The sequence below is a fragment of the Drosophila hydei genome, unplaced genomic scaffold (assembly GCF_003285905.1).
Source record: "Drosophila hydei strain 15085-1641.00,03,60 unplaced genomic scaffold, DhydRS2 tig00000339-arrow-arrow-pilon, whole genome shotgun sequence".
NCBI lineage: Eukaryota > Metazoa > Arthropoda > Insecta > Diptera > Drosophilidae > Drosophila > Drosophila hydei.
The window spans coordinates 496,818-511,753 of NW_022045712.1; the positions used below are offsets into that span (position 1 = coordinate 496,818).

The 14,936-nt window shown below is 41.6% G+C and overlaps 1 protein-coding gene across 1 annotated transcript in view; it reads left to right on the forward strand.

Annotated features, from left to right (window-relative positions):
• Positions 1 to 801: 801 nt before the first annotated feature.
• Positions 802 to 14,936, forward strand: part of LOC111596742 (paired box protein Pax-6) — a gene marked incomplete at its 3' end in the record, with an annotated part of 47,237 nt that continues 33,102 nt past the window's right edge. Inside the window, exons 1-3 of the mRNA XM_030224029.1 lie at positions 802 to 949; positions 1,034 to 1,548; positions 10,492 to 10,539. Of these exons, the coding sequence (XP_030079889.1) occupies positions 888 to 949; positions 1,034 to 1,548; positions 10,492 to 10,539 (625 nt within the window). The remainder of the gene's footprint in view (positions 950 to 1,033; positions 1,549 to 10,491; positions 10,540 to 14,936) is intronic.

Sequence of the window (14,936 nt, forward strand, 5' to 3'; positions counted from 1 at the left end):
ACGGCGCAGCAGCAGCGCTGCGACGACAACGACTACAGTAGCGACAGCGTCGGCAACGTCGCTGCCAAGGATCAAGTCAGGCTAAAAAAATCCCGTTGCCGTTGCCCGTGCACGTTGCATGCCACCGTTGGATGGACCGCTCAGCGACTTTCTAGCCAGTAGGTCCCAACCACCAAAGCTGGGGCAGGCATCGACGTAGACGACGACGACGACGACTACAACAACGACGACGACGACGACGACGACGACGGCGATGGCGATGGCGACGACAAAACTCCTGCTGCACATTAAGTCAGGCAACAGTTTAACGTGGAAATTATTGCGAATTTGTTGTGTGTTTTTGCGACAGGCGACACAAGCGACAAACAAGAAAAAATAAAATCAACGCGTGACAAACGCGAGCAAATTGTCAGCAATAACAACAACAGCAACATCAACAACGACAGCAACAGCACAAATCATTTTTTTAGTGTTAAGTGCAGTTATACACGATTGTTATTGTTGCCGGCCTACAGATAGCTGTAAACACTCACACACACACACATAGACGAACAAATAACACACGAGCAGCCGGCATATTAGCTCACAGAAAGAGAGAGAGCGAACGAGAGAGAGAGAGATAGCTAAAGAGCAACAGCCAGCGCGCCAAAGAGAGCGCAAGTGGCCAAAGCTTTGAAGTACTGTTTTAATTAAAAGCAAACAAAACAAAATAAAACAAAAGCAACAACAGTCGAATACATTTGCGATTTTGCGAAGCAGTCCAAAATATTGGGAAGCGTTTCGAATTCGAATTCGAATTTGAACTCGTCACAGTTACTAATAACTAATTAAAGAGAGTAAAAGAGAGCAAGGTAGGGCGAGAGAGAGAGAGATAGAGAGCGAGCGCAATGCCGCAGCGTTCGCCATTTGCCATACAAGAGCTGCTCGGCCTGGCCGTTGCGGCAGCAGCAACTACAACAACAGCAGAAGCAACAACAACTACAAGTGCCACTAAAACAACAATTACAGCAACAACAGCTGCAGCTGCAACATGCGAAACGCCAACCGATTTAACAACGGCAACAACTGGCAACGCGCGCGAAACGCCAACGCCGCCAAAACCAACAACAACAACACCAGCTACGATAGCAACAAATACAGCGCATTACAACAACAGCAACAGTGGCAGCAACGGCAACTTGGCAGCAGCAGCAGCCGTAGCAGCAACAACAGCAACAGTAGGCAGCTTGGCTACTTTGGAGCAGCAACATTTTAGGGATCACCAGCAGCAACAACAACAACAACAGCTAACCATGGCCGCAGCCTCGCGCATGGCGTATTTCAATGCACACGCAGCTGTGGCCGCAGCCTTTATGCCCCATCAGCTGGCCGCTGCAGTGCATCATCATCATCATCCGCATTCACATCCGCATTCGCATCCGCATACACATCACCATCCGCATCATCCACATCAGCATCACACGCAGCAACAGCAGCAGCAGCCACCGCCGCCGCCGCTGCCAGCAGCAATACCAATGCCACCGCATCACCCGCTGCTGCATGCGCAGGGTAAGCGAAACACCCCAAAAAAGTCCCCACTTAAAGCCCCCCCTCAGTTGCCGCTGTTACAGTTACAGATCGAATAATCGGCAACTGGTTTTGTCACCTGCACTACACACACACATACACCAACACACAAGGCGACGAGAGCCGCTTAGTTTGCATAAAAAAGAAATTAATCAACGAGCCCATCAGACACACAGACACATAGACAACGGCTCAAGCTGCAGCTTTTGAGCCACTTCACTCCACCTTCAACTCTCCACTCAAGTTGAGCTGCTAATTGCAATGGCAATTGCTTATATATATATATGTATATAGCTCTGTGTGAGCATGTGTGGAAGAGAAGCTACAAACATAGCCACAGTGGGGCAAAACAAAATTTTAAGAGACTTAGAAATTGATCAAATAATACGAAGAAAACTGTTTCTAATTCCAAAATAAACTGAGAAGTAAGATAGAGCACGAGTCAAGATAAATACATATTTCATTATTATTACTTAATAATTATGTTAGATTTAATTATATTTATTACATTTAATTTGACTTGCAATAAAGAGCATGCACGTTTGTCTGCATGAAACGCTTGAAATGTGTATTTGAAATAGTTTGCTATCTGGTCTCACTGTAAATCACGACTTTGTCTGCGGATCAGCGACAAAAGAAACATAGCCGTATTGGACGGTTAGCGGGAGAGGCAGTGAGAGAGCGCGAGCTTAAGTCGAGCAAGTGGCAATATTACCGTAGCGAGACGGGCAGCAAAAACAACAACAAAACAGCAGCAGCAACAACAACAGCGAGCAGCAAATTGAAGCTCGCGCAACGATTGACTCTCCCACACACAAACATTCTGGCATATATGTACATACATATGCACCTATATACTTAAACACACACACATACACGACAGATAATCTGGCTGCTTGAAGTGCCAACTGTTATTGTTGCTGTGGTTGATACTGTTGTTATTGTTATTATTATTTTAATTAGCGTTGAAATGTCATCGTCATCACTTATCATGTTGTTGTTAGTGTTTCACTGTGCCAAATTGAAGTTATGCTTGTCGCTAGCCTGCACTCCAACTCTGCTCCCACAGAAACATATACAGAATGAGCAAAAATAGCGCACGCACTCTACACTCCACACTCTACACTCTACACTTTACACTCAGCTGTCTTTTCCATGCGTTCCCTTTTTTGCTCTTTCTTTCGCCAAGCTCAATTCGAATTTGTTTGTTAGAAACTTCCGGACGATGTTTCTTTTGCATTGCTTGCTTTCTCTTTTCTTTCTGCATTGTTGTTGTTTTTATTTGGTTCGCTTATTAATTGTGCATGCATGTACACATACTGGCATGTGTGTGTGTTTTTGTATGCTTATGTGTATTTATTTATCGCATATTTTCTCTGCTTTGTGCCGTGTTCGCGTAATTTGTTTAATAAATGTGAGAAAGAACTTTTGGCGCAGCTTTTGCTGTTGGTAACTGTTATTGTTGGCGCTTTTTTATTCGCGTCATCTTATTTAATTTTGCATATTGTTGCCGCTGCTGCTGCTACGTTCTGCTTTGCCAACTCTTCTTTGTGTGCGTGTGCGCGTCTGTGTGCGGTTGTGTGTGCGTGTGTGCGTGTTGTTTGTCTCGTTGATTTTTTACACTTTTGTTGATTTTTCCCATTTGCCCCTTTCGTCAATTAAAGTCGCGTCAAGTTTGAGGCCAAAAGCCCAAAACGGATTTCCTGCCACCCAAATGGCGCCTTCACACACACCACCACCAACCCTCCGTCCCCTTTTCACCCGACCTCGCTGCAAACGGTCACACTCAGCTGGGCCATTAAGTGCCTTTGATCTTTTACACAGACAGACGGAAACAAGGAAAACCAAAAACCAAAAACCAAATCGCCAAATTGGTAACACCACTAGCCATTTATCTATATACACAGTACACGCATAAACTTGCACTTGTATGCATATATATGTATACTTATATGTGTGTGAGTACTGAAATATATTTTCTTCTTTTCTTTTTTAATATTTTAATTGACAATTTTCACTTTGGCTCTTGTCGCTTTGTTGTGACAGTCGTTTTGATGTGTTTACACACACGCACAAGCACACACACACATACTCATATTATTGCAAATTGATAGCGCAAAGCTTTTGTGCCGCATTTTTAGCTTTGAAGCGCCATCTGCTGGGCATTGGCGGGGTCACGTCGCCGCATTCCTTTGGCAAATTACATTTCGGCTTAAATTAACCATTTCCATATTATTTCTTTGACTTTTTTCAATTTGTTTTTTTTTTTGGCGCTTGCAAAATATATAACTTGCGAAATATATATAACAAAAATCTATAAAGATATGGGAATATATTTAAATTAATTTATATAGTCCAATTATTGAAAAAATTAATAAAAATCATATAAAAACTAGAGTTGCAGACCAGAAACTCTTCTTTTTCTTAATTGACTTGAACATAATTCGAATTGAAGTTTTCGTTGCACAGATATAACTCGCAAGAAAATCAAACGTGATTAGTTGACCAGCACTGTGTATAGACATCCACCTTAAGTTCTTCGAAATATTGAATATTTTCTTAATAGAAATTGTATAATAGAAAGTGTATGAATTCATTCGATATACTCGTCTGTCAGCTCATAAGATAAGACTGTGTACATATCTAGATAGATCCATATCTATATGCATATATCTAGATAAAGTTGAGCAGAAATAAAGAAGAATAAACTGGTTAGCATTAGTCTTTATATATTATATTTAGGTCTAATATTTAGTTGTAAATCCATTTATATATATATATATATATATATATATATATATATATATATATATATATATATATATATTTAGTATTTTTCCTATTTAATTACCACTACTATTTTTATGAACAACTCAATTTTGTTAATTTCTCTTGCTCAAGGCCTACGGCGCACATGTGTCCCAGCTTGTTGCAAGAAAAAAAAACATCAAAATTATTGAGAAATATGTGGATACAAATATTTGTTTCAAATTGTTTTCAAAACATTGGGCTTATCAGTAAAATTTTGTGGTCCAACACTTGGTGCTCAGTCGCACTACTATTTTTATGAACAAGGCTTTATATATATATATCTATAGCTTGATTGAACTCATTGCTCAACTGTAAATTAAATCAGGCAAATGGAAATGAAAAAACGTTGTAATTGAATTGAATATGAAGTCGAGAGACTATTGTTTGCCTGGCTGTAAAGCCGAGACACACGTGTGATTAACATATTGCAATGTTGCAACAATTGAATAATTATGTAATAGATAAATGTGTTTGGCCACCTTCTGCTAATTGCTGCATGTCAATTGCTGCTGATGATGCTCTGTGAGTGAGCCAAACGCCCTGTCCGTCAGGCGACTGCCCTTTGATATTTGAGACAGTTTGCTAATAGCCTCAGGCCGCCGCCCCTGGCCCGCCTACTGCTGTCCCACTTTGTAGGCTGATAGAAATATTCTTAATTGTGCGCCGTTCGCAATGTGTGCGGTCTCCATGTGCTAGACAGAGAGAGAGAGCGAGTGAGAGCGAGCGAGAACGAGAAAGGGAGAGGAAGCGAGGGGCCAACTACCTCTAGACCCTGGCCAGACAAACTTGCTTTGACTTTGCTTTGATTTTGCTTTGACGCACATTTTCAACAGTGCTGAAAGAAACAGCACAAAGCATGTGCCACTGGTGGGCCATGCTCGACTAGGCAATACCCTGTATGCAGGCTTGCCAACAAATTTCGCAATCGGTTCGTTGTGAGATCGAAATCACACAGACACAGATTTTGACTTGGATTGTATATGAATCTAACGGCATAAGTAATGCCGAAACCAGAATACCCTCTGCCGCTGCTCTGGCTTGTGGCTGAGTTGAATGCAAATCTCATCCCGTTGCAGCCGTCCAGCCAAGTGCCCCAAACACCGCCCAGTCGCGCGAGCCAGCCCGCCCGCTGGCGCTTGCCCTGCCACGCCCTGACGCTGACTCTGTCGCATGTGCCGCATGCTGCATGCCACTTGATCGCATTGTCCGAGGTGTGAACGCCGCCGACACGAGAGTGCAATTGCTGCTGTTGTTGCAGTTGCACTTTAAAAGAATCCGCTTCCCCCACCCCCTTCCCCACTCCACCCCCCTGCCCCACTCGCACACTCAATCTGCTTCGCTTTGATTTTTTGTGAATTTCGGTTTCTTTTTTTTTTATAAATTTAAAAGTCAATTAAAGCAACTTGACAAACGAAACTGAGTGCCACTCGAGGGGTTAATTTACTGTGTGTGTGCGAGTGAGTGTGTGTGTGTGTGTGTGTGTGACTGTAAGGTTTGTCTCGCATTAAAGCGAAATTAGCCGCAATTAAATTTAATAAATGAGCAAAACTCACCAAATAAATACAAAATCTCACTAATTATATTTGTAATTACAATAATAATAGTTGTGTGTGTGTGTGTATGTGTGTGTGTGTGGTATATATATAGCACATAATCATATGCCAGATTTTCTGCAGCGTCACATGGCAATCAACAGCGAGGCGATCGTGCCCAAAAGCCAAGCGCACAGATGCGGATACAGCGAACGAGATACTTTGTACATTGCTATAGATACAGATACTTTGTTATAGATACAGCTAGATGCAGCCCATGGGACATATAAATAGTATCTTTATCTACATATAGATTGATGTACAGATAGATCTGATATAGAGATACAGATACTTGTTGTGAGTATAGATACAGATACATTGCTTAAGATATAGATGCAGATTAATATATGTTTAGTTATAGGATACAGATATATGGATACACATCTATAGAGACAGATACATTAGTATAGATACAGATCCATTGCTGAGTCATAGATACTTTCCCATAGCATCAGATACATTGCTTCAGTTACAGATACAGATACACAGCATGACTTACAGATACTTTCCCATAGCATCAGATACATTGTTATTTATAAATTGGCTCAGATATAGATACAATTCTATGAAGACAGATACTTTGCTGTAGATACAAATGGACTGCTCAAGATACAGATACAGCTGAAAGCTGACGTTGCGGTAATTTTATTTTTTTGTTTTGTTTTTTTTTTTTTTTATTTTGGCGCAAATAAACACGATTTGGCACTTGAGCCTCCTCCATGTGAGACGCTACGCGCTGGCTTTGCTTCTTCAGCGGCTCGTTTCGAATCCTCATGAATCGAATCGAATCGCATCGCATTTTAGATATTCAAATAGACTTTGAATACACAAACTGTCGAGAGTCTTGTGACTCTATCATCGAGAGTGCAACGAGCATTAGAAAGCTTCGCACTTGAATGTATCTAGGGGCATTTGTATCTGTATCCAGGAGTCTATCTATCGGATATCTGTATAAATACATGATATAGCTAGAGTATCTGCATCTGCATCTGAATCTGCATCTTTATCTGTATCTGTATCTATATCTATAAATGTATCTGTATCTGTATCTGTATCTGTATCTTTATCTGCATCTTTATCTGTATGTGTATCTGTATCTGTATCTGCATTTGTGTCTGTGTCTGTATCTATATATATATATTAAGCAGTTTCAGCTTGGTTCGAAGGGTATTTGGTATTCGTTGCTTGGACATATTTTTCTCTTTCATCATTTGGTTTGAGTTATATATTCATTTATTTTATTGTTGCTTTGTTTTATTTTTGTTTTGATTTTGATTTTGATTTTTGGCTATTTTTAGCTGCTTTCACTGCTCGATGTCGACGACTGCTAATTATGCAGCGCACATTCATTGAGATTCCGATTCAGAGTCCGATTCAGATTGAGATTCGAGTATTCATCAACAAATATTCATTTGAAGTGGACACTCAACGATTTGAGCACGTTGCCCAAACAGTTGCCGACCTGTTCGAATCGTTGTCCATGATTGATTGAATGAATGAATGCATGAGCATGTGAGTGTATTCACCTGATATTCAAAGCACTTTGCTATTTACTTAATTGATTTCACACAAAAGTACTAAAATGATGCGCATATGAATGTATTCACTCAATATTAATTTGATTCACATGCATTCATGAGTGTATTCGCATAGATCAAATTCCATGAAATAGTAATAAAATTGTAAGTGAGTGTATTCACATATATTCATGACTAAATAGCAGTCAAGTAAAGTTATTCGCTATTATTCTATTATTAACTACATGCGTGATATTCATATCATAAAAACGAATAATTCAGTTAAATGTATTCACTCCACAGAAGGTTGAATGTTTTTATGAGTGCATTCATTGTGCTCATGAGTGTATTTACATTATGGCTGCGCTTATAGTCTCGTACCCATCGAATACAATGAAGCAATGAATCCATTCATTAAATTCGAATATATTCACATATATTCATATAGGTATTCAGATGTGTATTCAATACGTAAAATTTGCGCTTAAGGAATACGATTGAATGAAGTTAACTTGAATGATTCAAATAAATGTATTCACTATATTCGAATGTATTCACATTATATTCACATTTATATTCCACACATAACTATGAGTTTAATGTGTGAGAAATTGTTTTTATATGAATAAACTAACTAAGAATATGAGTCAATTGAATGTACTCACTATATTCGAATGTATTCACATTATATTCACATTTATATTCAATGCACAACTTTGAATTTAGTGTGTGCGAAATGGTTTTAAATGCACATGCTGACTATGACTGTGAGTCAAATGAATGTATTCACTATATTTGAATGCATTCACATTACATTCACTTTGCCACTCACAATTATTAGTCTTCAAATTAGTCGCAACAACAATGAATGCTCTCACGTTGGCAATTGAAACCCGCACCTATTGCCAGCTGCTATACACTTGACCCGCTACACACACACATGCTCACACACACACACACACACACATATATATATATATATATATATATATTTATACAGAGCAAGGGCTACTTTGTTGAGCTGCCAGAGCTCACGATGCGACTTTTTGTTTTGGCTCCACTTTGGAGCGCCGGAAGGCGGTGCTGAGAGGGGGGCGTGGCAACACGCTTTGTGTGGTCGCGATTAGGAATATGTGTATGTTTGTGTGTGTGTGTGTCTGTTGCAAGTTTAGCTGTAAATTTTGCGTAAGCCGCAGCAAGCAGCGCCGCTCTGCTCGGCTCGCTTCGTGTCGACCCATATCAGCTATTGTTTAGCCTTAATCAGTTTATAAATACTTCGTCACTTGCATTTCTATAGAGCTGTGCGTTTTCACATTCAGCTCACACACACACACACACATGGAAGTACTCACAATTCCTTACAGCACAAATTTCGCGCAATATCGAATTTCACAATTTCAAAATTCTTGGTAAATCAACAAGCGGCAGTGGCAGCGACTGCTGATTGCCGTTGACATGCCACAGCGGTTACTAAGCGGCCAGAGGCGAGAGGGCATGGGGGTGGCCAAGGGACTTCGAACTTGGCGGGGCCGACGAGCTGAGGAGTCTGGCAACGAGGCGAAAGCTAATAAATGTAGTTTCCAGTTTGATGTGTGCTGATTGTTGACATCCTCCGCTTCACTCGCCGCGTTTGGTGTAGGGTTCACACACACGTGTTCGCGCGCGCACACACACACACACACATACATGCATACACTCTTGTGTATGGCTTCAGTTGAGCGCTCAACTTCCCCCTCTCTCTCTCTAAGCTCGCTTATTGTGCTTGCAGCATTTTATACTCTAACAAAGAGCTTTGCGCATTGCTCATGCATTATGTAATGCATAGCGTATATATATTCTATATAGCATATATATTCTATATATTCTTCTATATATAATATAGTTGTCGATGGCATTACCGCTAGAGAATAGAGCTCTTGAATGATGTGCTATTAAACAAAGTTCGTTTGCTTAAAGACTTTTTGTTTAGTGAAATCTTAGCCCTGTAAACCCAACTACCATATCATATGACTCGATCGCAAGTATATAGCTTATGCATATAGATATTTACAAGTCGAGCGTATTTCATATTCGCATAGGCCATGTGCGACAGCCAGCCACTGGTTTGGCCCGAGTGGTCCTTGTGCTCTGCACTGCGAGACGCAACCCCTTTCTGGGCAAGCGAACGCACAGCCGATGGACGCCTTGAAACAATCAAACATCGAGCAGAAATTAGCGCGGTTGTCTGTCAAATTTGATTGTGCTTTGATATGTCACTCCGAGCGGAGATCGCTCGCTCCGGCTCTGCCACTCTCGACATTCCGAGCTGACCTCGAGCTCGATTTGCATTTCTGCTGCAGAGCTCCGAGTTTGGTGGCACACAAGATGAAGCGCTGTCAGGGTCAGGTCGTTGGAGCCGACCGTCTTCATAGGGCTAATAAATGCGACGACTAATGAGCCAGCACAGCATACAGGAAGCAAGCGAAATCATCCGACTGCGCAATACTCTGTTTGCAGTTCGATTGTCCTGCGCATCAGTGAGTCAAAGGCTGCCTCGAAATTTCTGCCTACGACTCTCAAACAGTCTGAGACTATGAGTATGGAAAAGCGATACATTTTATCGATACATATTATCGATCCGATATCGATAAGCATATATTTGATATTACTTACCAATATACTTAATGGACAGATTATTGATATTCAAATATCGATATATTATCGATATTCAAATATCGATATATTATCGGTATTCAAATATCGAAATATTATCGATATTCAAATATCGATACATTATTGATTTCCATACATTGTCATAGTTTTCTTAAGAAATATCGATTACACAAGCGATTATCGATGACATTCAACTTCTATAACTCCTTATATTTAAGCAAATCGATAACATTCTTTTAGTTTTGGTATAAATTGATAACTGAATAACAAATCCAATAAAAATGTATCGATAATAGCTATTGATAACTATCGATAAGCTCTACTCAGTCTCTGTTTTATTCTTTTCTTCGCAGGATTTCCTCAACTGAAGAACTTCGCTGGCACTGGAACATGCTTAACGGGTAAGCGAAAGCTGAATTTAAATAGTATTAGGAAATATTAAGAGAATCGCCTAAAGGTAGGCAATGCGCGGGCTTCGAGTCGAGTCCTTGCGAAGCTTTGCCGCAAAAACTGACCCACAGAGGGCAGCCGCCATTCAAGCTTCGCCTCTCTCTCCCGCTCCAGTCTAGCTGCACGCTAATTAATGGGCATTCCGGCGCTTCATTTCACGTTGAGAGATCCTGGCGAACTCATAAATCTTCCAAATTGCTAATAAAATAAACAATTTAGCTTAAAACAAGCAGCAAAAAAACACGAAAGGAAAAAACACTCACATGTGTGTGTGTGTGTGAGTGTGTGAGTGCGTGTGTGTGTGACAGAAGTCAACTAATGAAATTTTCATTTCCATTTTCATTTTCATTTTGTTGCATTCGCAACGGGCAATAAATATTTTCAACATACGTTTTTATACGCAATTTACACGCACATACATCTCGCACACATCCTCCACACATCCTTGACGCCAGCACAGGACATCCCTGTCAGTGTGTCCCTGTGTGTGTGCTTTAACCCTTTCGGCACACACATGCCCGAAAACAAGCAAACGAAAAAACAAAAGCGAAAGAAATTGCGAGACGCACATAAACTTATCCAATAAGAGGCACAAAATCCAATTGGAACAAAGGGTTGCCAGCGCTGCTGTGTGAAAGCATGTAGTGCACTGTATAAATTGAATTGTTTGTCTTAACACATGAGCTTAACTGGAACGGGAACATCTGCGGCCAATTCGATTTGGAACAAGTTCATTCCGATACATACTTTGTTATCGATAAGCTCGATAGAGTCTACAATCGATAGATACGATAGAAATGAATATCTATAATAGTTCAGCTATAATTTAAATACCTCTTATCATAAACGAACTTTGTATAAGTAAATCGATAACTTAATAAGAATGTCGATAACAATCGATAACAATTGATGATAGCTATCAATAGCAATGTTTGATTCGTTTTTATTTAACACAGTTAAATCGATAATTATACCTAATATGAACTATCGATAACTTCGATTGTTAGGCAATAAAGTCGATAACAATCGATAATAGCTATTAAGATAGTAATGGTTAATCTTTGATACTTTTTCGCTTAGCACTGCTAAAGCAGTATCAGTAAATCGATATATTGACTAATGCGATTTATCGATAACAGCTAATCTAAGAAAATTTTAATATATGCTTTGAATGATCATTAAATCTGAGTATATCAATAACTTATTGAATACAACAATTGATAACTATCGATAACTAAGTTTATTTACTATTAATAGCTATCGATAACTTCACAAATCGTAGTTCTCCTTTGATTAGTTTAAGTTCCTGTTGCTTCAGCTGGAGCTAGCTGGTTGCTGTTGTTGTCTAGACCTGGTTAATTGCCATTTTGTGTTGCCTCGCACTTGGCTCTAATCTCTAATCTCTGGTTAGCACGAACTTTGCCACTTGCCAGCGCATTCTTGGCAATTCTGTTTTGTTTTTAATTTTTTTTTCTTGTATGCAGGCCAGAAGTGCGCTGCTTAAGTATTTTAGTAGCAGCCACTTGACGCTTGCATTCTTCACTTGCAACAACAACAGCAGCAAGATTGAAGTCGCAGCAGAGGAAGACGCAAAGAAAAGCAGCCACTTTTGAGCCATTTGCTAGCGGATAGCAAGGCGAGCCCCACACAAAGGCGTCAAGTGGGGCAATTTCCCTTGTGTCTCTATTCTTCACTTGAGTTAAGCAGCCAGAGAGAGAGAGAGAGAGAGAGAGAGAGAGAGAGAGAGAGAGCTCCACGCTCCAGCTCATCTTCACTCTTTTGTCAGCCTTGTCTTGTCTTGTCTTGTCTTGCCTGATGATGCACTTGTCCCGGCTAAGATTTTAATTGGCATTTTTTTAGAGCCCTTGCCTCGGCCCCGCGCTGCACCTTCGCCCAGCGGCTGCTTGTAACCCTTGCCTTGCTGCTCAACCCTGCTCGGCCTTGGAGCGTGCCTAAGTTTTATTTGCTGGCCATGGCGAATGCATTTGCTGAGCTGGCAGCCCACGGCCTCTGCTTTGCGCTTAATTGAAACAAACACACACAACCAACACACACCACACACACACACACACTTGGCACATGTGGAACCAATCGCATTTCGCATCACACACCAGTTGAGTGAATCTGTCAATTGCTTATGAGCTTCGCCAGCGGCAAGGGGTAAAAACGTTGACAACTTCTTGTGCTGCTGCTGCTTGCTGACAACCTGTGGCGGAGTTCGGCTTGTTTCACTAATATCATAGCTCAATTGATGCAAGAATAAACTAAAATTATGCCTTAACATTTGCACTATTATCATAATATAACAGATCTATCAGATTAGTTGTATATATTCTGGAGCAGGACAACGGGCTGACTGCCCCCATCGCCTGTTCGTCCTTCAGAGTGGCTAGCCTTTGCTCAGTCTATCTCTTTCCGTTGGCCTGTTGTGGGCACCTTCTCTAGCTTCAATCTTCCATCTCTACGTCCTTCTACAGAGGGACGACCCTTTGTCCATCTGTTGTCCGCCCTTGCTCCGTACGTCTCTACGTTCGCCCTTCTGTTCTTTGCTTCTTTCCATTCGACCGTCTGTCCTTCCGTCTTTCCGCACACCTTTCTGTCCGTCTATCTGTATTTTAGTATCTTAGCCCGTCTTCTTGTCCTCCTGTCCGCCCGTCTGTCCATCCTTATAAACTCTGTCATTTGTATAGCTGAAAAGGCTCGAGACTTCATTCAATATAGTTGCAAGTTTCAGATGCCTTTAGAAACTTGCTTCAGCCTGGGTATTCGCTAGTCAGGCACTCCCTCACTCAGAGCACTCGTAGCAATCGCTTGCTCAAGCTGCGCTCAAGTTCCAGCTGGGCTCCTGCTTGGCTTCCTTTTCGCTGCCTTGCACTACTGCCGCAGGCAGCAGCCGCAGCTTGGGCCGTGTTGTCACTGCGCTGCATGCCTCATTCGCACACGTTGACGCATCCACGTGAGGCATTTGAGCAAATGAATTAGTTGCGAATACGCAAATGTGTTCAAATTGAGCGACTGAATGTGTTAATGCATCAATTGCCTTTGCTGGCTTATTTGGCTGCTCAGCTAATGGCCCATTTGAGTTGGCAGCGTTTAGCAGATTCACTAACCAATTGCCACGCCCACGCCCATGCCCACGCCGCCCACCGCCACTCTGTGTGCTGTGCTTCATGTCCGGATGTTCAGATGTTTCGTAGCCCGCATCCGTGTTATTTCCTGCACTCGTTACCGTTTGAAGAGATTTCACTAAACCGAAACCTGAGCGCACACGACACACACACACACACACACACACACTCACATACATGGTGTTAGTAAAAAGTGAAAGAGCAAAAAGTTTAGTGCAAAAATTGCGCTCTCCTCTTGGCCCTCGCCGTTGTAAAATGCTTTGCACTTAAAGTTCGTTGGGTTCGCTGAGTCGTTGAAGCGGAAAGGTGGTTTAAAACAATTGGCAGTTGAGGTCGGGCGAGGGGCCTGCAGTCGGCAAAGGGCCAACAGCAATCACGTTAACCAACTTTGACACAAAGGCAACGGCTAAAACGCTTCAGCCGTGGGGCATGCGCCAAAGCGGGACGGCAAAGGGCTTTGAATATGATAGAGTGAGGGGTCAAAGCACATAGAGAGAGGGAGAGAAAGAGGGAGCGAGTGAGGGGGAGGGGAGGCAGCAGCAGAACAATGGCCGACGACGACGACAACGACGACGTGGTGAAGAAGACAAAGTCACACGGCAAGCAAGGAATCTAATTAACAATTTTCCATTGAGTGCGCAAATTACGACGAACACCCAAGCAGAGCAGAGCAGAGCGGAGAGAGGGAGAGGAGGAGCGGGGAGCGGCTTTAGGCTGAGCACTAAATGACGTCAGACTACAAGATTTATGCACATAGATTTTATTTTGGTCTTATTTTTGGATGCTTCGCAGTTCGCGGCAGACAACGGAGAGAGTGAGTTTGATTAGGTTCAGATGGAAACTGAATTCTATTTGATTATTCTGAAGAAGAGGGAAGAATCTCATCTAGTCTCATATAAGAAGTTTCCTTGGATAAATGTAAAAGCTGTCAGCCAAAATCACAAATAAGATTTGGTTCTTCTTTTTCTTCATTTCAATTGGTTTCCTTTGCCTCGACTAAGACTCTAAGACTAAGTTAGCTTGATTGTCCTTTTACTGTGCGACAAATCTAAGTGGCTCTATCTCCCTCTCTTCAGCCCTCTCTCTCTTCTGTCTTAGCGCTCTCTCTCTCTTTTTCTCTCCCACTTTCCTTGCCTCTCACTCTCTTCATCTTTCTTATTATCTGTATATCCTTCTATCTTTCGTATTCCCTCAGTCAATCCTACTATCTCGCTCTCTCT